This window comes from Erythrolamprus reginae, chromosome 1 (genome assembly GCF_031021105.1).
Source record: "Erythrolamprus reginae isolate rEryReg1 chromosome 1, rEryReg1.hap1, whole genome shotgun sequence".
Classification (NCBI taxonomy): Eukaryota; Metazoa; Chordata; class Lepidosauria; order Squamata; family Dipsadidae; genus Erythrolamprus; species Erythrolamprus reginae.
Window position 1 is genome coordinate 10,559,462 of NC_091950.1, and position 24,946 is coordinate 10,584,407.

The 24,946-nt window shown below is 43.4% G+C and overlaps 2 protein-coding genes across 2 annotated transcripts in view; both read left to right on the forward strand.

The window, feature by feature from the left end:
• The window catches only part of LOC139163445 (perilipin-3-like), a 30,714-nt gene extending 23,763 nt beyond the window's left edge, over positions 1-6,951 (forward strand). Inside the window, exons 6-8 of the mRNA XM_070744249.1 lie at positions 1,589-1,788; positions 2,925-3,053; positions 5,361-6,951. Of these exons, the coding sequence (XP_070600350.1) occupies positions 1,589-1,788; positions 2,925-3,053; positions 5,361-5,708 (677 nt within the window). The 3' untranslated portion in view covers positions 5,709-6,951. The remainder of the gene's footprint in view (positions 1-1,588; positions 1,789-2,924; positions 3,054-5,360) is intronic.
• Positions 6,952-11,694: 4,743 nt separating this feature from the next.
• The window catches only part of LOC139158114 (perilipin-3-like), a 34,492-nt gene continuing 21,240 nt past the window's right edge, over positions 11,695-24,946 (forward strand). Inside the window, exons 1-5 of the mRNA XM_070735566.1 lie at positions 11,695-11,704; positions 14,404-14,510; positions 16,988-17,132; positions 17,300-17,436; positions 22,981-23,203. Of these exons, the coding sequence (XP_070591667.1) occupies positions 11,695-11,704; positions 14,404-14,510; positions 16,988-17,132; positions 17,300-17,436; positions 22,981-23,203 (622 nt within the window). The remainder of the gene's footprint in view (positions 11,705-14,403; positions 14,511-16,987; positions 17,133-17,299; positions 17,437-22,980; positions 23,204-24,946) is intronic.

Here is a 24,946-nt window from a genome sequence, read left to right on the forward strand (position 1 = left end):
GGGTGGACCTCAATTCTCAGAATTTCCCTGGTCAGCCATACGTGGTGGGGTCCTTGGTGCGACCTCTGAGCTTGATGGTTTTCTTTGGAGACCTTTCATGACCCAACTAGGTAATACCATCTGGGCTAGAAAGGAGTGGGGATTTCTAAGTGGCTTGCCCTGTCAATATTGGTAAACAGCAAGGCCACCACTTGAATAGGCTGTTGTCTATTGTTAGCTGAGTTACTGGTGGCAAGCTACTGTATATAAAACAGAAAGGAAACTCCACACTCCTTCTAGCACTGATGATGTTACCAGCCATAGGTGGGCAATGAAATGTCTGTAAGAAAACGAGAGGGGGGGAGGGAGAGAGGGAAAGAGAGAGAGAGAGGTTGTTAGGACTCTGTCCATAACTGTTGGGCTGGCAATATATTAGCTGCAGGTGTTATAGACTGCCACAAGAGGGAGCTAGAGTTTAGAGCTTATTTCTCTGAGTCCCCCTCTCTGTTTCTCTTTGTCTGGCTACTCACTGTTAATTGCTATTCGCCTGTAATGTATCCTCTGCATTTTTCTCTGTATTGTAGTCATGTATTATAGCTAAAATGTGTTTAGGCTCGATATATATTTGTTTGCTGATTATGACAAAGACAGCTGGTAAGAAAGACTATGTACTTGGTAATTTTTGGGTTGCTATTCGGACATTATGTGTTTGATTTTAGACTGTTCATCTGAATATGTTATTTCTCCAAGTAAACTTTAATTCAAGTTAGTATATCTGTGTGTGGCTGAGTAGTTATTCACAACTAATCTCAGTCTAAACGTTTCTGTGTGTGCATGACCTTGTTAAACAAGGATTACTCTGCTCATACATTAACAGAGAAAGAGAGAGATTAAGATAGAAAAAATAGATAGGTAGGTAGATAGACTACCTATCTATCTACCTATCTCTCTCTCTCTGACTACCTACATCTGTCTGTCTGTCTGTCTGTCTGTCTGTCTATCTATCTACCTACCTATCTCTCTCTTTCTCTCTCTTCCTACCTATCTCTAACTTTCTATTTATCCATCCATCCATCCATCCATCCATCCATCCATCCATCCATCCATCTATCTATCTATCTATCTATCTATCTATCTATCTATCTTCCTATCTATCTTCCTATCTACATACCTCTCTCTCTCTCTTTCTTTCTCTCTCCCTACCTACTTACCCCTTCTCTCTCCATACCTCTATCTATCTGTCTGTCTGTCTGTCTGTCTATCTGTCTATCTGTCTATCTAACCCCCCCTCCCTCTTTCCCCCTACCTATCTCTAGGTAGGGTCTTATTTTGGGGAAAACATGGTAGCTTGGTAATGAAACATCCAAAACCACCAAGCTCAGAAAGCACTAAGGGCCAGACACTGCTTTTTCTCCTTCACTTCCTCCACTAACCCCACTCCCTCGTATTCCCTGATCATGTTCCCTAGTTGGGTCATGAAATATCCACAAGAAAACCACCAGGGTCAGAGCGCTCCAAGCAACCCCATGGTTCAACCGTGAGCGAACAAATACCTCTTGTGTTGGCTCAGTGTGTTGGGTAACTCCAATTTTATTGCTCCTTTTTCTAGCCAAGCTGGCGACTTCTGTGGAGGGCTTCGAAATCAGCACGGTGGAGCAGCAGAAGGAGCAGAAAAGTTATTTTGTACGCCTGGGGTCCTTGTCCAGCAAAATTCGTCACCGGGCTTTCCAACACTCTCTGCTCAAGCTGAAAAAGGCCAAGCAGGGCACCCAAGATTCCCTGTCCCAGCTGCACCAGACCATTGAACTGGTAAGCAGAAACGGATACGGAATGAAAGTGGTAGTGGCACAACGGCGCCCTGGTGGCACGCTGGTCGGGAGGCGGTATTGCAGGCCAACTCTGCCCCCTGCCAGAATTTCGATCGTGACCAGCTCAAGTATTGAGCCTTCCATCCTTACAAGATTGGTAAAATGGGGAGTCAGATAGTTGGAGGGCATATGCTGACTCTGTAAACTACATAGAATAGAATAGAATAGAATAGAATAGAATAGAATAGAATAGACAAGGGGACACAATCTGAAGTTAGTTGGGGGAAAGATCAAAAGCAACATGAGAAAATATTATTTTACTGAAAGAGTAGTAGATGTTTGGAACAAACTTCCAGCAGACATGGTTGGTAAATCCACAGGAACTGAATTTAAACATGCCTGGGATAAACATATATCCATCCTAAGATAAAAATACAGGAAATAGTATAAGGGCAGACTAGATGGACCAGGAGGTCTTTTTCTGCCATCAGACTTCTATGTTTCTATGAATCGAATAGAATAGAATAGAATAGAATAGAATAGAGTAGGGGAGGGGAGGGGAGAAGAGAAGAGAAGAAGAGAATTTTCATTGGCTGAGGCAACCGCAGGCTGCCAGTCCTTCACTGTTTCCAGGATAGCCCCACAGGCCAGATCTAAACTTAGAACCCGATTACCTTCAAGTCTGTCTCCTGCCTCATGTACCCCAGTGGCCGGTTAAGTCCCAAGAGTTGACCTTCTCCAGGTCCCATCGGCCAGACAAGGTTGGCCGGTGGGGTCTAGGGGAAGAGCCTTCTCTGTGGTGGCCCCGCCCCTCTGGAACAAACTCCCTCCGGAGATACGTACTGCCTCCTCCCTCCTGGTATTTTGTAAAAGCTCTGAAGACCCAACTCTGCTGGTGGGCATGGGGGCCATGAGTGACGAGATTCTCGCCAGCCGATATTATGAATGAATGTGCATGACTGTGCCTGAGGACAACATAGAAGTCTAATAAATAAATGAATAAGCACGCCATGGGCCTTGAGTTTGACACTCGTGGTTCAGACTCTTTCGGGTTCCGGTTCGGCTGTTTATTTTTTCTCCCCTCGGTTTTTTTCCCCCGGAGCTGCTGACTCAGCCCTTCCCTCTGTCTCTTCTCAGATGGAGCACGTCAAACAGGGGGTCGACCAGAAAATTCAAAGTGGCCAGGAAAAGCTCCACCAGATGTGGCTGCAGTTGTACAAGAAACAGGCTCCTGAGGTGACCGAGAAGGATGCCCCCAAGCCACAGGTACAGAATAACAGAGTTGGGACCTCGAAGGTTGTCTAGTCTAGCCCACGGCCTTCTCCGGGTCCCATCAGCTAAACAGTGTCGGTTGGCGAGGGCATGAGGGACGGCCTTCTCTGTGGTGGCTCCAGTTCTCTGGAACCAGCTGCCTCCTGAGATCCGTACTGCCCCCACCCTACTGGCCTTCCAGAAAGCTGTAAAAACCTGGTTTTTCTGCCAGGCGTGGGGCCTTTGATCAGATGATGCGTCATCTACCACATTTTCGGAGTATAAGACACACCATTGGCTGAACCTTCAGGTGCGTCTTATACTCTGAATGTAGCTTTTTTCAAAGCTTTTTCCCCTAACGATCTTCCCAGCTCTTACCTTGCAGGTTCCTTCATTGTTACTGCCTGCAAAGAATGTTTTCCAAGCTCTGAGTCTTTGCAGAGCTTTTTTCATTACACTAACTTGCTCCAAGTAAGTTTCTTTCCAGCCCTAACCAGGTGCTAACAATGTTCCCAGCTGTTACTGGCTTGCAAGGTCTTTTATTGTTATTCTCTGCAAAGAATGTTTTCCAAGCCCTAAGACTTTGCAGGTTTTTTTTCATTGTTCTACTTGCTCAGCATTTTTCTTTCCAGACCTAACCAGGTTCTAACTATTATTATTATTATTATTATTATTATTATTATTATTATTATTGTTATTATTATTATTTAGATTTGTATGCCGCCCCTCTCCGAAGACTCGGGGCGGCTCACAACAGTAATACAAAAACAATATAACAGTGAGACAAATCTAATATTAAAATAAAACATATCTAAAACCCCAACAATTTAAAACCATACAACGCATACATACCAAACATAAAATGTAAAAGCCTGGGGCAGGATGTCTCAGTTCCCCCATGCCTGCCGATAAAGGTGGGTCTTGAGTAATTTGCAAAAGACAAGGAGGGTGGGGGCCGTTCTAATCTCCGGGGGGAGTTGATTCCAGAGGGCCGGAGCCGCCACAGAAAAGGCTCTTCCCCTGGGGCCCGCCAAATGACATTGTTTGGACGACAGGACAATGTTCCCAGCTCTTACTGGTTTGCAAGCTCTTTCATTGTTACTCTCTCCAAATAAGATTTTTTTTAAAGCTCTAACCAGGGGACAAAATAATGTGCTGAAACTGACCAGACTAAGGACACTAGCCAGATGAATACCTAGTAAGCAGATTATTTTCCCTAAGGACTAAGCATCCTTAGTCTAGTCAGCTTCCGCACATTATTTTATCCCCTAGTTAGGGCTTTAAAAAAAACCTTATTTGGAGAGAGTAAGAATGAAAGAGCTTGCAAGCTGGTAAGAGCTGGGAACATCATGAGCCCCTGGAAAGAAACATTTATCGCAAGTAGAGCAATGAAAAAAAACCCTGCAAAGATTTAGAGATTGGAAAACATTCTTTACATAGAGTAACAATGAAAGAACTTGCAAGTAAATAAGTAATTGTTCTGCCGCACGAATCCCAGTCACCGGTTAGGTCCCACAGAGTTGGCCTTCTCCGGGTCCCGTCGACTAAGCAATGTCATTTGGCGGGGCCCAGGAGAAGAGCCTTCTCTGTGGTGGCCCCGACCCTCTGGAACCAGCTCCCCCCAGATATCAGAGTTGCCCCCACCCTCCTTGCCTTTCACAAGCTCCTTAAAACCCACCTCTGTCGTCAGGCACGGGGGAATTGAAATTTCTCTTCCCCCTAGGCTTATAGAATTTATACATGGTATACTTGTATGTATGAGTGGTTTTTTAAATTGGGTTTGTTTAGATTGTTTTTAATATTAGATTTGTTTATGTTGTCTTTTTATATTGTTGTTAGCCGCCCCGAGTCTTCGGAGAGGGGCGGCATACAAATCTAATAAATATTAATAATAATAATAATAATAATAATAATAATAATAATAATAATAATAATTGTTTGCACCTGGTTAGGGCTGGAAAGAAACATTTGGAGCAAATTAGACCAATGGGGAAAAAAATCCTGCAAAGACTTAAGGCTTGGAAAACATTATTTGCAGAGAGTAATAATGAAAAAGCTTGCAAAGTAAGAGCTGGGAAGATCGTTAACAACTAATTATGGCTGGGGGGAAAAGCTACATTCAGAGTATAAGATGCACCTAAATTAACAGCCTCTTTTAGGGAGGAAAAAGGTGCATCTTATACTCCGAAAAATACGGTATTAGTAGTTTTAATAGTAGTAAACAACTTGGGTTTAAACAGTTTGTGTGTGCATATTTCTGGGTGGGCTCGGCGCTGGAGCAGAACATAACTAACCTGACTCTCGCTTGGATCCTCATTGCAGGAGATCGAGACCCAAGCTCTGGAGGTCTCGCGCGGCCTCACCCAACAGTTGCAGTCGGCTACAACAACGCTGCTCTCCAACCTCCAAGGTCTACCAGCCGGCCTTCAAGAGAAAGCGGGTCAGGTCCGCCAGAGCGTCGATGAGCTGCGCACCTCCTTTATGACCGCTGGATCTTTCCAGGATCTGTCGGGATCCATCCTAGCTCAGAGTCGGGAAAAAGTCACCAAGGCCCGTCAGTTGACGGACGAGCTGATGGACCACGTGGTCCAAAATGTCCCTCTTACTTGGCTTGTAGGCCCTTTCTCAGCCTCGGGCAAGCCAGAGGAAGAGCAAATAGAAATGAAATAGCATTTCAAGGATGGGAGCAATTCAGAATATTGTTAAGTACAAAGGAGAGGGTTTTTTGGGGTGCAGAAAAGAGGAGAATTAAGCATGGCTGCAAATAGTTTAAATAAATATAGAATTCTTGGTGCAAAAGATTGCTGGACCATGCATAGCCAAGAGGGTTGGGGTTTTTTTTTGATGGTCCAGCTGTGCTTTGGTTTTTCTAACATGATCCAGTGAAATTTTGGGCCAAGGGGCTTATTTCACCCAATTTAACACGGCCTGATTTAGTACTGTAAGTTGGCAATTGGAGAGGCATTTTTTCTCACCTCTAAAAGCATTTTTTTTTTTACTTTGCAGGATTAGGAGAATAGAATCCACTTGAAATAGATAGAGCCAAAATTAAGAAGCAGTTATCTGTATTTTTCATCAGCACCCAAAGAAAAAAGAAAAAAATTAAGTTGCAGGGAATTTATTCCCGCAAGCTACAAAGAATTATTCAGTTTGGTACAAAATGCAGCGAAGCAATGGGGAAGATAACCAATTACACACAACCAGTGCCTTTTTCTTCTGAATTTTTCCTTCCCCATGATAATTCTCTGGCTTCATTGGTCTTTCCTACCCCCCCCCTTCCCTTTCTTTCAGCTGAGGGCAAATAGTGACAGAACTGAATAAAACCTAAAATTGCCAGAAATGCAAAGTGGGATAAAGGGATGGACACATAGGTGAGGAAATCATTTGGGTGCTTTATTTTTATTCCTGCATTCCAGTCGTCTTTATTCAGGCTTTCTTCGGTGCCTATAGATTTAAGGTGAGAGGAAGAAAAAATTGAGTTTAAACATCTTTGTCAAGTTTCTTCTGTATTTGCAAGTGAAGTTATTTAGGGCAGTGTAGCATCCCTTGGTTAAAGTTCCTGTTGTTTACCATCATGAGTCTCGAAAGTTGGCCACTTTTAAGACTTGTGGACTTCAACTCCCAGAATTCCCCAGCCGGCTGGCTGGGGAATTCTGGGAGTTGAAGTCCACAAGTCTTAAAAGTTGCCAACTTTCAAGACCCCCTGATTTACAGGATGGAATCAACTCTTTATCTTGGTGGGATGATCAAACTTGCTCTGTTTTCAGCTCCTCGCTTGTAATGACTTTCTCAAGTTTTCCAAGTGCTCTTTCGATGTTCTGCAAACCGATTTTCCCTCCATGCTGTCCATTGTCAATGTACAACCCGTGCCTTAACTCACAAAATAAAACTTAATATCACATTGCATTAAAAACTTGGAGATTTTTGTTTTAATGTTTTCCGAGGGCAGAAGATGGGGGAGAGAAGAAGTCATCCAATTGTCCCAGTTGATATGCTCCATTTGCTAGGACGAGGTGGCTTTGGCTAATCAGAATCAGAAAGGGGAACATGAGGACTAGAAGCTTTAAAAATGGCTGTAGCCTTCTGTGCATGTAGCCCAGTGCTTCTCAATTATTTTCTCAATTACGGTCCCACGTAGGAAAAAGTAAACATTTTGGGTGTCTCCATCTCTCTGATCTGGGTACCTCTACTTAAGAACTTAATTCGTTCCATGACCAGGTTCTTAAGTAGAAAGGTTTGTAAGTACTGTAGAAGCAATTTTTCCCATAGGAATCAATGTAAAAGCAAATAATGCGTGCAAACCCATTAGGAAAGAAATAAAAGCTCGGAATTTGGGTGGGAGGAGGAGGAGGAGGAAGAAGAGGAGGAGGACAATCACTGCCCAGAGCGAAGGGAGCATTTCTTTTCTCTGGGCCCTGGCAGAGGTTTATTCCCTCTCCAAGCATCCAGAGAAAGGAAAATTCTTTGTTCGCTCTGGACTGCCAAAGCCTCCTTAAGCACCACCGAAAGGCTCCTCTGGCAGCCCAGAAAAGCCCGAGATGGCCGGGATTAAAAGGGGAATGGCAGGAAACTGACCGGGCCTTCATGCCGCTCTCAAATTTCCTGGGAAATTTTTCCGGGCTTGGGTTCTTAAGTAGAAAATAGTTCTTAAGAAGAGGCAAAATAATCTTGAACACCCGGTTCTTATCTAGAAAGGTTCTTAAGTAGAGGTAACACCGAGTCTGCGGAGAGGGGCGGCATACAAATCTAAATAAACATAAACAAACATAAACATAAACCGTACTATCTTATTTTTGAATTTTCTTGTATCATACACACACGGGTTCAATTCCCATTGCAGCAAACATAAATACAACCAAAAAATTATCGCTCACCCTGTAAATTCCAAGCATAGCCTGGGATTCTCACTCCAAAAAACCCCATCTCTCTTTCACAGCTAAGACAAACTCCCTCCAGTTGGGGAGGTGACAGGGACTCCAAGTCCCACCCTCCCCACCCAGCTGTGGATACCGGGCATCGTAGCGCCCACCCAGACGGCAGGCAGCAAAAGCTGGCCCTGTTACCTGGTCTGTGACATCACACATTACATCACAAGGGCTGCTTGGAATGATGGGAAAATCTTCAGCTTTGGCCCGCCACCCATGGGATGGTGGCTGGCCTGGGTGGGGAAACCAAGATGCCCTGAATTTCAGCTGTTCGCAAGCCAAGATCATGGCAGAATGTGAGTGGCAACGCCAAGCGGTCAGCTGTGCCAGGGAGGAGCCAGGAATGGATCTTGCTTGGGAATTTTGGAGGCCTCGTGGTCAATTTAAAGCAGTTCCTGTGCCACTTCCGGAGCCTCCTAAGCAGTAATAGGCAGCCAAAATTTTTACTGCCACACTGTGGGTGTGGCTTATTTGTGGGTGTGGCTTGATGGTCATGTGACTGGGTAGGAGTGGCTTACTGGCCTTGTGACCAGGTGGGAGTGGCTTGAACGATCACCATTGTTCAAGTGAACTGTTAAGTCCTCGACTAACAACGTCACCAGTGTCGCTCTCTGGCGTGACAGTTTGCTTTGCGTTTCGCGCGCTCTCCTTCCTGGGTCGCCCTTTGCCTCAGGCTGGGTAGCTGGGTGAACAGGTGCCGATCAGCTGTTGAGAAAAGAGGTGGGAGGAAAAGGGCCCCCTGCCACTCCTGCCGGTGCTAGTCTCCCTGCCACTTTCCGAGGAAGAGGAGGAGGATGGGAGAGGGGGGGATAGTCAGCTGGAGCTGGGCACACAGCTTCATTTCCGCCGGTGGAACTGCGTACCACCCCGTCCCCCTGCTGCCCACCCCTGCTTCTAAGGTGCTGGAGAGAAGGAAGGAAATACCCCAATTCTATACGTCCTCCAGCTTTTGTTTCTGTCTGGGTGACTACATGTGATGGCAAACCTCTTTTTTTGCTCGAGTGCCAAAAGGGTGCGCGTGCCTGCAATAACACATACATGCATGCCCTCCCCCGTGCATGCATGCACAACCTCTCCTGTGATTCCCCCCCTGCGTGTACACACAGACTTCACTTAAGCCTCCGGAGCCTATGGATGGCAAAAAATGGGCCCAACGGGCCTACCGGAAGTTTGTTTCTGAACTTTTGATAGGCCTGTTGTTCCGTTTTTTGCCTTCCCCAGGCTTCAGGAGGCTTTCCTGAAGCCTGGAAAAGGCAAAAATGAGTCCCCCCTGCCCTCTGGAAGGCCGAAAATCAGCTAGCAAGTGTGAGCGTATGTGCTGGAAATGACTTAGTGTAACACTTTGCGTGGCTTCAGATATGTTCCGTGTGTAAGGTGAACAGACGTCCCTGGTTTGGTGGGACAGTCCCGCTGTTAAATAATTTGTCCTGCATCCTGCAGGGTTTTTAAAAAGTCCCGATTTTCCTTTCTCTGGACTGCCCAGAGTGAATAAAGTGTTTCCTTTTTCTGGGCGCTGGGAGAAGCTTCTTCCTACCGGCGCCCAGAGAAAGGAAATGCTTTATTCTCTCTGGGCAGTCCAGAGCGAATTAAGTCCAGGCTATGGGCTGTTTTGCGCATGCCCAACAGAGAGGGGGAGAGAGAGAGAGAGATTGGAGGGTTTCTACTGCAATAAAAGGCCCCGGACTGGGAAACAATATACAAAAACAAATGCTGAGATAATTTTTTTCAAGATTTTTCAGTCGTCCATCTTCTTTCCCCCCCCCCCTCAATGGTGTCCTGCTTTACCGAAGTTATAATCTGGTCACCTTATCCATGTGCCACCTGTGCCATAGGTTCGCCATTATGGACATAGACCATGCCTGCTGCCCTTTGGCCAGGGATATTATTTGCAGTTAACCTTGAGCCATGGAAGAACATATTTGCTTCTCAGGACAGAACTGTCAGGTCCTTGGTGCTCTCTGACCCAGCTTTGTAATGAAATTTAATTTAATTTAATTTATTGTATTTCTACGCCACCCAATTCCCAAAGGTAACATCATCAGTGTTAGAAGGGAGTAGAGTTTGTGAAGAGGAGGAAGATTGTGGGCTCCTTGGTGCTCCCTGAGTTTGTTGGTTTTGCCGTAGACATTTCATGGTCCAACTGAGTAACATCATCAATGCTAGAAGGGAGCATGAGGTTTGCTCCCTGTTTATATACAGTAGCTTGGCCTGGGCTAGATTATTATTAGAGTTGGAAAGGACCTTGTAATCTGTACTTAAACCATCCCATTCTAAGTTTGGAACCATGAGGACTAGTGTTCTGTTGTCTTTAAATGACAGAGGAAGGGCATGGGCTGAAACGTCACAACCCACTCTTAAAACCACCCACCCCTGAGGTTTCCCCCCCAAACAACAAGCTGGCTTGTGGCAAGTCCTTATCATATAAAATCCTGCATTGCGTTTAGGAAACTGTAGAGGTGGAGCTCTCTCCTCACAATCAGGAGGCTGTGAGTTCGATCCTAGGTAGAGGCAGATATTTCTCTCTCTGAGCACAGTGAGAATATGTCTGCTGGGGGGGGGGGGAACTCCACATTGGCGACAGGAAGGGCATCCGGCTAGTAAATACTCAATTGCCAGATTCTACCCCACGAGGAGTTACGGGGTCATTAAAATATGATAATGGTGATTGTGTTTGTGTCACTATGGTTTCAAAAGAACCAGAAAGTTTGAAATAGAGGGCCGAAATTATAGAATGGAAGAATTTTGTCCTAAACTCTGGAACGGAAGGTTAAACTGAGAGCCAGGATCTGAAGTGTGTGACCAATGCCGCGGTGCCATGGAGTTTCCCTTCGTTCGTAGGGGAATTCCGATATCTACTCTCTTTGGAGACCTGGTCATTCAGAACCTGGGCAGAACCAACATGTAAGGGTGGGGGAAAAGAGGAACACCTGCTGGTGGGCTGGGGGAGACAGCAAATCTCTCCTGGGAGCCAGTCAGCCTCTTTGGACAGCAGCAACCGAAGACGAGTTTTAAATGTTGTCCCACCTGCGGCGGTCACTTTGAAAAGATTGTATTGTGAGATTGGAGACATCTGGGAAAGACAAACTAAAGCCAAGTGCTGGATAGGTGAAGAAACTGAGGCGGGTGAATGACATTGCCAAAAGAAAAGTTAAAAGAAGCATTTTAATATTTTAAGGGGAACAAAAAGACCGGAAATTAAGGAGCGGCTGCCTTGCATGTGGATACAAGGGAGTTACAAGATTAAAGGGATCTACAACTAAAGCCCAATTGCTAAAGATTTGGAACTGTGTTTTAAAAGATTTGGAGGAATCGTAAGAAATATGGATGATAAAATTTGGAGGAAATAACTTGAAAAGTGGACTTGATTTTAAAAAAACAATGGAAAAATTAAAACAGGAAAGTTAAAGCTGGGAGGTCAGAGCAGAAGATACCATCTGGTGGTCGGAGGAATTACTGCAATGGTTGAATATTTTTATGGACACTTCTTAGCTGCTGATCTTGAAAAATTTGAAAGCGGAGAAAATTTAAAAAACAGATTTAAATTTGTTATTGTTTGAAAGAAAATGTTTGGTCTGTTTTGGATAAGAATGAACTTGAATAGATATCAACAACAAAAGGAACAGAAGGACTTGGATTTTTAACTATGAAAAAGAAAATCTACAAATTATTAAAGGCATTTTTGTTAGCAGCTGTCCAGATTGTGAAAACTTAGTGATTTATGACTTGGAGACATGGAGACAAGTAACTATTAAGGACTGGTGACATCTCTGAGTGAAATTTGAAATTGGACTGATTCTGCTAAAATTAAAAATCTTTTTTTTTTAATTTGAGAACGGTGATTTTAAAGTCATGGAGGAAATTGATTATGCAGAGTTGGTTGAACTTTTAATGGTTTCAGATGATCTTTTGGAATTGAAGTACACGAGAAAGGAAAAAATGAAGCACTTGTACAAAAATTGGAGAAGATAACAGAAGAAGAAGACTAATGAAAATGATGATGAAAGGGAAAGATTATTGATAATGAAATATTGACTAATGACTATGCTGATGAATATATTGCAACTTATAATGATTCCACTGGGGTTTTCAGTGATAAAAGAGAAAATGATACTAAAAATGATTATGTCCAGATTGATGATGATGATTTTGAGATGTATACAGTTACAAAAGGTATGGAAAAATTAGATATATACAGAAAATAGACTTAAGAAGGAGAAAAAGAGTGTGGGGAAAGATAGGTTTTTGGTATAAAGGTAAAAGAAAGAATAGGAAGAAGTTATGGAAATGGAGATGGAGACTATTTATTTTATTTATTTATTTATTACTTAGATTTGTATGCCGCCCCTCTCCGAAGACCTATATATATATGGTTGAGAAATTAAAAAGGAAGTAGATTAGAGGTGTTGGATGATATAGAAAGGGTTTTTTTTCCTTTCTTTTCTTTGTTCTTCCTTTTATATAATCACTATCCTAGAGTTAATTGTGATAAGAATATTAACTTTAGAATTCGATATACATAATTAATATATAACAGTGAAGAGTTTTCTTTTCTGTTTATTCAAAACAGAGTTTTCTGTTCTGTGCTTTGCTGTTTTCTGTTCGGTTGATATTACACATTAGATGGATGAATTGATAACGGTGATAGGCTAATTTTTTGATTTCATACAATTAATTAACAGTTTTGAAAGTGGACAACTAAAAATTAGAGAGAGTAGAAATAGATCAAAAGAAAAAAAGATGAGACAATATATATATATAAATAAAGTACTGTAGTTGAATTAAAAGGAAATGGATGAGGAGTGTTGGAATTTATTTTATTTATTTATTATTTAGATTTGTATGCTGCCCCTCTCCGCAGACTCGAATGCTATAGAGAGGGGTTTTTTCTTCTTTTTGTTTTCCCCTTCATTACAATTACTATCCTAGACTTAATGGTGACAAGCATGTTAATTGTTTAGAATTTGATACATATAATTAATATAAGTATTTCACTAAGAGTGAAGAATTTCCTGTTCTGTTTATGCAGGTTGATATCGTACATTAGATGGATGAATTGATAATGGTGATAGACTAATTTTTTCATTCAATATAATTAATTATCAGTATAAATGTGGAAAACTAAATTTTATGTATGAGATTGGTTTGGATGTATTTGAAAAATCCATTATGTTGAGACTTGAAGAATTAAATGATTTGGAGTAATGTAGATAAAATAATGAAGACTAATATGAGAAGCACTATAACAGCTTAAGAAAATTATACAAATGAGTATTGATTTTTATGGGGAATTTGGTTATGACAAAATACTGTAGGGGGTAAGAAAAATTAATGATGAATAAAAAGATTAAGAAAGATGAGGAAGCAATGTGGCTTAAAATTAAAAAGCAAAATAAAGAATTACTATCTGTTCCGTCTGGGTGCCCCCAGACTTCAACACCAACTGGAAAAAGCAGCCAGACACGCTGGTAAAATCAAAAGCACTTTACAGTTTGAAAAATAAACATAGAGAAAAACCTGTTCTTCCCAACAGGCAGGCTATGAGACCACAGCAGAGTCCTGATGGCCAGACAATACAGCAGACTTCTTGCGGGCACACCCACCACTGTAGAGAATAAGACCCACACCTTTTCCCCCCAAGGTTTCAGTATTCAAAGTCACAAACCAGAATTCCAAGACGCCAAAGATCACAGCCAGGTCCCAGGACTCCCAAAGATAATACTCCACAAGCCAGGAAGGGTGGGTCTGCCTTTTCAGCCTTTCCAGAGAGCACCACACCCAAACCCAGCTGTCACCTCTTTAGTGCTGAAAGTACCTGGCTAATTGTCCCCTTCGTTGTGTTGCTCTTCTCTGCCGGAGATCGATTATTGCTTGTGCATTTTCATCTAAGGAATCCAGGCTGCTTGCTGGGGAGAGCTCCCTCTCGGGGGACTCTAGCTGTCCTCCCTCTCCCTCAGCCTGAGATTCCTCCTCCCCGTCTGCCTGAACCTCCTGTTCCTCATCCTCCCCCTCTGAGCAGGAAGCCGGCAGAGGATCAGCCGTTCCCTGAGGGGCCTCAGACGGAATCACAACACTATCTTGGTAAATTAAGCTAATAGCAGTCAATTTGGGGGAGGGCAGGAGTCTTTTTTAAAAAATTAATTGGTAGAGATCCCAGAAGACAAACTTAGATTTTTTTTCTTTTCTTTTTTTTTTAGAAACATTACTATGTTAGTAAAATATACCTGGAATAAAGTGTTATATTTAAAGAATTTATGAATGATTGATTAAAATGTATAACTTTGTATTTCATTGTAACATTGTAATATTTGAAGGTATATTGATTTATGTATGGAGTGATGGAGAAAAAAATAAAAAACTCTTTGCAAAAAAACCCCAGGAGAGCCGGGATCTATACATTTTTGTACTCAATTAAACAGATTGAAATATTTTCTTTAATTTAGTTTGGAGCACGCAAGAATATAAGATGATTGCAGGTTCCTCGGCTCCTATGTCACAAACTCTGTACTTGCGGGAGGAGAAAACGGTATTGTCTATCTGTTTCCTTTGGGTTCAATAATTGGCGGGAAAGCGTATATATTTATTTATTGCTTTATTATTAATTTATATGGCTCCCATCCAGGCGGGGGTTCCTACTTATCGCACGCGTCCTAGTGCTTCTTGAGACTCTTGCAGAAGGCGAGGAGGGTGGCATAGTGTGGATCTCCGGGTGGAGTTGATTCCAGAGGGCCGGGGCCCGCACAGGAAAGGCTCTTCCTCTAGGCCCCGCCAAGCGATGTTGTCTAGTTGACAGGACCTGGAAAAGGCTGACTCTGACCGGTCACTGGGACATGTGGCAAAATGTGGCCCTTGTGCCAGGGATCAGCTCTCCAACTCCACCAGCCTCCCTCTCCTCCAGCCAGCCCCATGCATTCACATCACGCTGGGGGTTACAATCAGGCCCCCACCTGCTTCTGTAAGTCCACTCAGTGGGGGGGGGTGCACCGGCCTTCACCCCCGGCGATCTTACTCTAACTAACCAGTCAGTCATCCCAAGTACTGCTTCATCTCACCCATTCCTACATATTTACATTCATATTCACATGATTCTGGGATGGTTGGAAGGAAGGAAGGAAGGAAGGAAGGAGGGAGGGAGGGAGGGAGGGAAGGAAGGAAGATAGGAAGGTAGAAAGGAAGGAAGGAAGGATGGAAGGAAAGTAGGAAGGAAGGAAGGTAGAAAGGAAGGAAGGTAGGAAGGAAGGAAGGTAGAAAGGAAAGTAGGAAGGAAGGAAAGTAGGAAGGAAGGAAAGTAGGAAGGAAGGAAAATAGGAAGGAAGGAGGGAGGGAGGGAGGGAGGAAGGGGCATAGTGGCACAGTGGTTGGCATACAATATTGAAGGCTAACTCCGCACATTGCCAAGATTTCGATCCTGACCAGCTCCAGGTTGACTCGAATAGAATAGAATAGAACAGAATATTGGAATGAAGAATAGAATAGAATAGAATAGAATTCTTTATTGATCAGGTATGACTGGACACACAAGGAATTTGTGTTTGGTGTATATGCTCTCAGTGTACATAAGGAGAATGCAATACATTCATCAAGAATAAAAAGATACAATACTTAGTGACAGTCAAAGTGACTAGTAAGCTATCAAGGTTATTAATAAGTGCTATTCAGAGATGGGTTCTATAAAATCGGTAGCGGGAATTTCCCCCTGCTCACCGAACCAACAGCCGTGGCCCTGAACTCGCTCTCTCGGTGGCACTGTAGGCAGCACCATCTGGCTTTTTGCTTCTGTCCCCACACAGAAGCTGGGTTTTAAGCACTGTGCATGCCCGTGTGCAAAGTGCCCACGTGGTGCAAGCAAACCGGCAGCAAGGTAAGTTAGAATGCACCCCTGGAGCTATTGCAACACCTTTCTCAACACATGGAGCCAAGGATCAATTTGAATGAGAAGTTTAAGCCGTGGCAGGTCCGACGGCATGCTTCCAAGGTGCCTTCAAGTGGGCAGGACTTTAGGGAAGTGGTGTGAATCTGGTGGGATTTAATAGGACGGGCAGATAATTCTTAAGGAGATTAACCTAGTCCTTGCCATGTAAAATGTACAAACAATAGTTTCCCCTGTCCAGTTGTGCGTGCCTAGGAACAACTTGCCACAACTCTTATTGTAATCTTATACAGTGGTACCTCTACTTACGAACTTAATTCGTTCCGTGACCAAGTTCTTAAGTAGAAAGGTTTGTAAGAAGAAGCAATTTTTCCCATAGGAATCAATGTAAAAGCAAATAATGCATGCAATTGGGGAAACCACAGGGAGGGTGGGGGCCCTGTTTCCTCCCAGGAGATTCCTAGAGAGGCCCCATGGAGGCTTCTCCCTGCCTTTTCAGGCCCTGTTTCCTCCCAGGAGATTCCTAGAGAGGTCCCACAGAGGCTTCTCCCTGCCTTTTCCGGCCCTGTTTCCTCCCAGGAGATTCCTACAGAGGCCCCACGGAGGCTTCTCCCTGCCATTTCTGGTTACAGTTTCGGAGGCTTGGGTTTGTAAGTGGAAAACGGTTCTTGAGAAGAGGCAAAAAAATCTTGAACACCCGGTTCTTATCTAGAAAAGTTTGTAAGTAAAGGCATTTGTAGGTAGAGGCACCACTGTATATGCTTGACAAAAATAAATTTAAAAAATAAAATAAAAATAAACTCATCACCGTTAACTTGCCACACCTAACTCGTAATGGGATAACTCACTGAATATTGAATATCGAAGAAAGATTTGTATGCCACTCCGAGTCTTCGGAGAAGGGCGGCATACAAATCTAATTAATAATAATAATAATAATAATAATAATAATAATAATAATAATAGTAATAATAATAATGATGATGATGATGATGATAATAATAATAATAATAATAACAATAAATGTTGGAATAGAATCACAAAAGAAAGAACGCCAAAGCAGGGATAAAACGAAAGGCGAGTGACAAAGTATCAAAATAACTTTTTCATTACTTTAAATAATTAAACAGCATTGTTGAATTGTCGCATCCCTTCAGATCGCCATAACTAAAATCCCGAGCCAGTCCAAGAGTCTCAACGCCAACTCTGACCGAGTCTTAGATGACCGACAATCCGGCATTGACCTCAGGATGGAAACGATCTCCACCTTTTCAGATCCATCACCTCGTTCCAAGAGTCCCTGTGAGTATCGGCCAAGTTGAGGGGGAAAGTGTGGGGCGTGAGCTATGATAGCGGTGGTGACGAAGGTAGGGAATGAGCAGCTGTAGCAGTTGGGAAGTTGGGGGTAGATTTTAGAACTGGGTCTTTTCTCTGGGTTGGGAAGGTTCATTTGAAGTTCACCTCCGCAGCCCGGAAACCCAAGGACCTGTGCAAGCATAACCATCTCAGCTTCAGAGATTTGGACGAGGTGAAAGAATTGGAGGAGGAAGACGACTTGTTCCCATTATCTCAACCCATCGTGGAAGAGATTATTGTGCCTCAAAAGGTCTCCATTTTTATTTGTTTTCTATAAACACCGCTATTCTCTGTTTCTTTTCCGTTCAACAACATCCTTTCAATTTACTTTTACATATCATTTTTGCATCCAGGCTATTTGGACTGATATTATTATTATTATTATTATTATTATTATTATTATTATTATTTATTGGATTTGTATGCCGCCCCTCTCTGTAGACTCGTAGATTGAGAGCAATAGGAATAGAATTTAGACTTATATACCGCTTCACAGTGCTTTACAGCCCTGTCTAAGCAGTTTACAGAGAGCAAGCATATTGCCCCCAACAATCTGGGTCCTCATTTGACCCACCTCGGAAGGATGGAAGGCTGAGTCAACCTTGAGCCTGGTGAGATTTGAACTGCCAAATTGTAGGCAGCCAGCAGTCAGCAGAAGTAGCCCTGTAATACCAGGTTCTAACCACTGTGCCATCAAGGCTCTAATACATGTAGACTTCAAGTTATGACTACAAATGAGAACAGCACTTCCAGCACTAAGTGAGGGGAGCATTAAGTGCGCTGAATTTTATGACCTTCTTTGCCATGGCCGTTAAGGGAGTCCATTTATTTAGTTGTGCGAATGCTTGTCCAATCTCTTTTTGAAAACCAACAGTGATGGGGCATCCAGCCACCCCGAGTCTTCGGAGAGGGGCGGCATACAAATCTAATAAATAATAATAAAATAATAATAATAATAATAATAATAATAATAATAATAATAATAATAATAATAATAATAATAATAATAATAACAACTCAGAACTTCTGGTGGCAAGTTGTTCTGCTGGTTATTTTTTTAAATTTATTTCCAATCTCTTTGTTCCCGTTAAATCAGAAAAAAAATGTCCCAAACTTCAATTCCACTAAACACTCACCAGCACAACTTTTAATCTTCTCCTTTTTCACTCTAGCACTTCACTTTGTTCCTCTTTCCAAGTGACTCCAATCTTTACAACAAATCAATCTTTGCATTCATAGCCGTCATGGCTTAGTCAATTTTTGCAAACCAATTTCCATTGTCGCCGGCTGGTTCTCTGTAAGGGTTTGCTGACCCCAAACAGATTACCGATAATGTTACTCTTCTTCACCACCCTTCCAGGGCAGTTCTGACCTCGTTCCAACTGAACTAGGTCCCTAGGGAACAAGGTTTCAGGTTTCCCCTGCAGAGCGCGGGGAACTTCATGTCACTGTGGCACTTGGCCATGCCCCACTCCAAGTTGTTCTGCTGATTAATTGCCTGCACTGTTAGGAAGTTTCTGCTTAATTCCAGGTTGCATTTCTCCTCCTTTAGTTTCCATCCATTGTTTCTTGTCCTGCCTTCAAAGGCTTTGGAGAATAAGTTGACCCCCTTCTTCTTTGTAGCAGCCACTCAAATATTAGAATCCTCCTATCATTTTCACCACCACCACCACCATCCTTCTTTTCATTAAACCAGGGATACCCAGTTTCTGCCGCCATTCTTCATACCTTTGTAATGTATTTCCCATACAGCTTTCACCCTTCATAAAATACAGTGCCACATGTTTTATTTATATTTATCTCATCTACAAGGAAGGTTAGAAAGCACCTAGCTCTAATGGAGAATGTTCGTGGGGGAAGTTGGTATTACTATCAAGTAGTGGGAAGCCAGTGGGAGAGAACAAACAGTGCCAGTAGTCAGTAGAACATGTACTGGCATTGTGGTTGTTCTGTTGGGCTCTCTGGCAGTCTCCTCCCAAAAATTCACAGGTACAAATTTCAGACACACACACACACATTTGAATATTCAAAACAATGTTCTTTATAATGAAAATTCACTTAAACCAAGCCCTCTTTTGGTATAGCAAAGAGCACTCGTCTCCAAACAAACTGGTAATTTGTACAAGTCCCTTATCAGTCCTGTGATACTTAGCTTGCAGCTGTGAGGCAATTCACAGTCCTTCTTTCACAAAGTGAAACACACTTTGCTCTGGCTTAGTTTCAAAGCGGGGAAAAATCAGCACACAAAAGGTCAAAGTCAGTAAAGCAGTCACGAAAAACAACGATCAGATAATCCTCCACAATGGCCAAACCCACACAGGCTGCTATTTATACCAGCCTCACTAATGACCACAGCCCCACCCAACCACAGGTGGCCTCATTTTCTTTGATAATTATCTCCCAGTTGTTGTTGCCTATGCATCGCTCTCTGCATGCATGGCTGTATCATTAACTCTTGTTCTGAATCCAAGGAGGAGCTAGATAATTGGTCTCCTTCTGAGCTGTCTGCCCCACTCTCCTCCTCCCTGTCACTCATGTCTTCTTGGTCAGAGGATCCTTCATCATCTGATTCCACCGGAGGCAAAACAGGCCTGCAGCATGTGGATGTCTCCCCCACATCCACAGTTCTTGGGGCAGGAGCTGGGCCAGAGCTAACCACTCTAACCATAGTGGTGAAGGTTAGAGATGAGCGTCCTCATTCCATTTCCCTCCAAATGTGAAATGTGCACTGTAATACGTTAATGCTAAGGGCATGAACGCTGCTTCGATGGGTACCCAAGATGCACAAAATCAACAAAAATCAGTACTGCCCGAGAATTTATTTTATTATCTATTTTTTTTATAGAAACATAGAAGTCTGACGGCAGAAAAAGACCTCATGGTCCATCTAGTCTGCCCTTATACTATTTCTTGTATTTTATCTTACGATGGATATATGTTTATCCCAGGCATGTTTAAATTCAGTTCCTGTGGATTTGCCAACCATGTATATAATGCACTTGGAGAAAAGGAATCCTCAATCTGAGTATTGCATTGGCAGTTCTGTGTTAGCAAAAACTTCAGAAGAGAAGGATTTAGGGGTAGTGAACAGTGCAGTCTCAAAATGGGTGAACAGTGCAGTCAGGCGGTAGGGAAAGCAAGTAGGATGCTTGGCTACATAACTAGAGATATAACAAGCAGGAAGAGGGAGATTGTGGTCCCCTTATATAGAGCACTGGGGAGACCCCATTTGGAACACTGTGTTCAGTTCTGGAGACCTCACCTACAAAAAGATATGGACAAAATTGAACGGGTCCAAAGACGGGCTACAAGAATGGTGGGAGGTTTTAAGCATAAAACTTATCAGGAAAGACTTAATGAACTCAAACTGTGTAGTCTGGAGCAGTGTTTCCCAACCGGTGTGCCGCGGCACACTGGTGTGCCGCGAGACATGGTCAGGTGTGCCGCGAAGAAATAAGCTCAGCTTCTGGTCTCGCAACTTTTTGCGAAGAGAAAAAAGTTGTGAGACCGGAAGCTGAGCTTGCTTCTTTGCGCCTTCCAAGTTTTCCAGCAGCTGCGGCGCCCCCCCCCCCCAGCTGGAGCTTCCCTGTCAGCAGGTGAGCTTTGGGGCTTGGTGGGAGGGCAGCGGCAGCGGGAGGGTGGCGCGCAGCGGGAGGGTGATGGCGGTGGCAGCGGCAGTGGGCAGGAGCCATGCCGTGGGGCGGTGGCAGGGTGGTCCCTCTCTCTCTCCCCCTCTCTTGCTTTCTCTTTCTCTCCCCCCCCTCTCCCTCTCTCTTTCTCCCAGTAGCCGTGGGGCGACGTCAGGGTGATCAGCTGTGAGGCGGAGCTACAGAACAGAGGCACCGACGGCGGTGGCTGGAAATGCTGGAATTGCGTGGCTGGCACTTGCCTGCTGGCTGGACCAGGACGGAGGCTCAAGCCCCACGTCCATGCCCAGCGCAACGCCAGAAATGTATGGCGTCTAGCCACCGCCGTCTGTGCCTCCGTTCTGGAGCTCCATCTCACAGCTGATCACCCTGCCGTCACCCCACGGCTACTGAGAGAAAGAGAGAGGGAGAGAGGGGGGAGAGAAAGAGAAAGCAAGAGAGGGGGAGAGAGAAAGAGAGAGGAAGAGAGGGGGGAGAGAAAGAGAAAGATATAGCAAGAGAGGGAGAGAGAGAAAGAGAGGGAGAGAGGGGGAAGAGAAAGAGAGAGAAAGAGAGAGAAAGAGAGGTAGAGAGAGGAAGAGGGGGGATAGAAAGAGAGAGAGAGAGATAGCAAGAGAGGGAGAGAGAGAAGGAGAGAGGGAGAGAGGGGGAGAGAAAGAGATAGCAAGAGAGGGAGAGAGAGAGAGGGAGAGGGGGGAGAGAGAAAGAGATAGCAAGAGAGGGAGAGAGAGAAAGAGAGAGGGAGAGAGGGGGGAGAGAAAGAAGGAGAGAGAGGGGGTAGAGAAAGAGAGAAAGCAAAAGAGAGAGAGAAAGAGAGATAGCAAGAGAGAGGGGGAGAGAGGGGGGAGAGAAAGAGAGAAAGCAAAAGAGAGAGAGAGAAAGAGAGATAGCAAGAGAGAGAAAGAGAGAGGGAGAGAGAGCAGGAAGAGAGAAAGAGAGAAAGAGAGAGAAAGCAAGAGAGAGAGAGAAAGAGGGGGGAAGGAGGGTGAGGGAAAGACAGAGAGAGGGAAGGAGGGCAAAAAAGAGAGGAAGGAAGGGAGAAACAAAGAGATGGAGAGAGAGGGGAAAGAAAGAGGAGGGAAAGGAGAGAGAGAGAAAAAGAGGGAGAGAGAAAAATAGAGCGAAAGGGAGGAAGAGAGATATTTTTTGTCCAAACTTTTTTTTACACACACACACCCGCCCCGCCCCCCTCAATGTTCCCCAGGATTTTGTAAATATGAATAATGTGCCACGGCTCAAAAAAGGTTGGGAAACACTGGTCTGGAGGACAGAAGGAAAAGGAGGGACATGATTGAAATATTTAAATAGGTTAAAGGGTTAAATAAGGTTCAGGAGGGAAATGTTTTTAATAGAAAAGTGAATCCAAGAACAAGGGGACACAATCTGAAGTTAGTTGGGGGAAAGATCAAAAGCAATGTGAGAAAATATTATTTTACTGAGAGAGTAGTAGATCCTTGGAACAAACTTCCAGCAGACGTGGTTGGTAGATCCACAGGAACTGAACTTAAACATGCCTGGGATAAACATATATCCATCCTTGAATAAAATACAGAAAATAGTATAAGGGCAGACTAGATGGACCATGAGGTCTTTTTCTGCCGTCAGACTTCTATGTTTCTATGTTTCTATGTCTGCTGGAAGTTTGTTCCAAGGATCTACTACTCTTTCAGTAAAATAATATTTTCTCATGTTGCTTTTGATCTTTCCTCCAACTAACTTCAGATTGTTCTTGAGTTCACTTTCCTATTAAAAACACTTCCCTCCCTTATTTATTCGATTTTTATGCCGCCCGTCTCCTTAGACTCAGACTTTAACAGAGCCGGTATATTACCCTTACAATCTGGGTCCTCATGTTACCCACCTCGGAAGGATGGAAGGCTGAGTCAACCTTGAGCCGTTGATGAGATTTGAACTGCTGACCTGCAGATCTACAGTCAACTGCAGTACAGCACTCTACCTGCTGCGCCACCCCGGCTCTATATAATTTCTCGACACAATAGTATTACCAACTTCCCCTGCGAACATTCCCTATGAGAGCTACATTCTTTGTAATCTTACTTTCTGTATAACCCTTGTATAACATTTTATCTAGTGCCAAATGAATGGGCGTCCTGTCAACCTCATTGTTTCTGCCTGCACCATTGTAGAAAGAAAAAGAGTTCCAGATAAGGAGCCAACCAGTTCAACCTGAAGAGATGGCATCTAAGAAGACGTTGGACACCGTATGCACCCCGACGGGACCCATCATTATCCTGCTCGATTCGGGCACAACCGAACAAAAAGAAGAACAGAAAGTTCCTGAGGAACCCAAAGCCGCTCCACCAAAGTGTGAAGCTTTGGCCATCTTGCCACCACCTTCCGAACCTCCGCGTAAGTGCTGAGTGTCATTGAATAACAAAGTGGGGCGGGTCCGGAACCCTCTTCTGCCGCACGAATCCCAGCGACCAATAAGATCCCACAGAGTTGGCCTTTTCCAGGTCCCGTCGACTAAACAATGTCGTCTGGTGGGTCCCAGGGGAAGAGCCTTTTTTGTGGTGGCTCTGACCCTCTGGAACCAGCTCCCCCCAGAGATTAGAATTGCCCCTACCCCCCTTGTCTTTCATAAACTTCTTAAAACCCACTTCTGCTACCAGGCATGGGGGAATTGAGACATCTCCCCCGGGCCTATACAGTTTATGCATGGTATGTTTGTGTGTATGTTTTGCTTTTTAATAAGGGGCTTTCAGTGACTTTTAATTATTAGATTTGTTATACATTGTTTCTATTATTGCTGCGAGCCACCCCGAGTCTGCGGAGAGGGGCAGCATACAAATCTAATTAATAATAATAATAATAATAATAAAAAAACTAATAAAACTAATAATAATAATAAAACTAATAATAATAATAAAACTAATAATAACAATAATAATAATAATAAATAAAAATAAAAATAAAATAAAAGAGCCTTTTCTGTGGCGGCCCTGGCCCTCTGGAATCAACTCCTCCCAGATATTAGAACTGCCCCCACCCTCCTTGCCTTTCGTAAATTGCTTAAGACCCACCTGTGTCACCAGGGATGGGGGAATTGAGATACCCCCCAGGTTTATATAGTTTATGTATGGTATGATTGTGTTGTATGGTTTTAATGATGGGTTTTAGATGTTTTTAAATATTAGATTTGTTATACAGTAGTACCTCTAGATACGAGCTGCACTACATGCGAGTATTTCAAGATACGAGCCACGAGGGGAGAGACATTTCTGTTCTAGTCCCGAGCTCAAATTCGGGATACGAGCCAAGCGTCCTCTAGGTGGCGCAAGAATCCTTGCTTTTGGTTATCTTGTAGGGGAAAAACAAAGTCTAAAGTTATTTGTTCCAGATACGAGTTGCCTCGACATACAAGCTCCCTTCTGGAACGAATTATGCTCGTATTTAGGGGTACTACTGTATTGTTATTATTGTTGCTGTGAATCAACCTGAGTCTGCAGAGAGGGGCGGCATACAAATCTAATGAATAAATTATTGGGCTTTTGCGCATACAGAGCAAGCAAAATTTTGCGCAAGGACATGCACACAAGTAAGGTTTTGGCGATTTTCGCAGATATTTTTGCTGCCATGCACGCACTAATGCAAAAATTGGCACAAATCGCTAAAATCTCGCTGGCGCGAGTGTCCTCACACAAGATTTTGCTTGCTTTGCTTGCAGAAAAGCCAAATCTCACACAGGGGCTTGCATGCACACATCGGGGAGCGCACCTGCGCACACATCCCGGAATTTTCTACCAGGACGGAGCACCTGACCACATAAGCTTCTGCCCATCACTTCTTTCATTCTTTCTTTCTTTCTTTCTTTCTTTCATTCTTTCATTCTTTCATTCTTTCATTCTTTCATTCTTTCATTCTTTCATTCTTTCATTCTTTCATTCTTTCATTCTTTCATTCTTTCATTCTTTTCTTTCATTCTTTCATTCTTTCATTCTTTCATTCTTTCATTCTTTCATTCTTTCATTCTTTCATTCTTTCATTCTTTCATTCTTTCTTTCATTCATTTTTTCTTTCATTTTTTCTTTCTATTTATATATTTATTTATTCGTTCGTTCATTCATTCATTCATTCATTCATTCATTCATT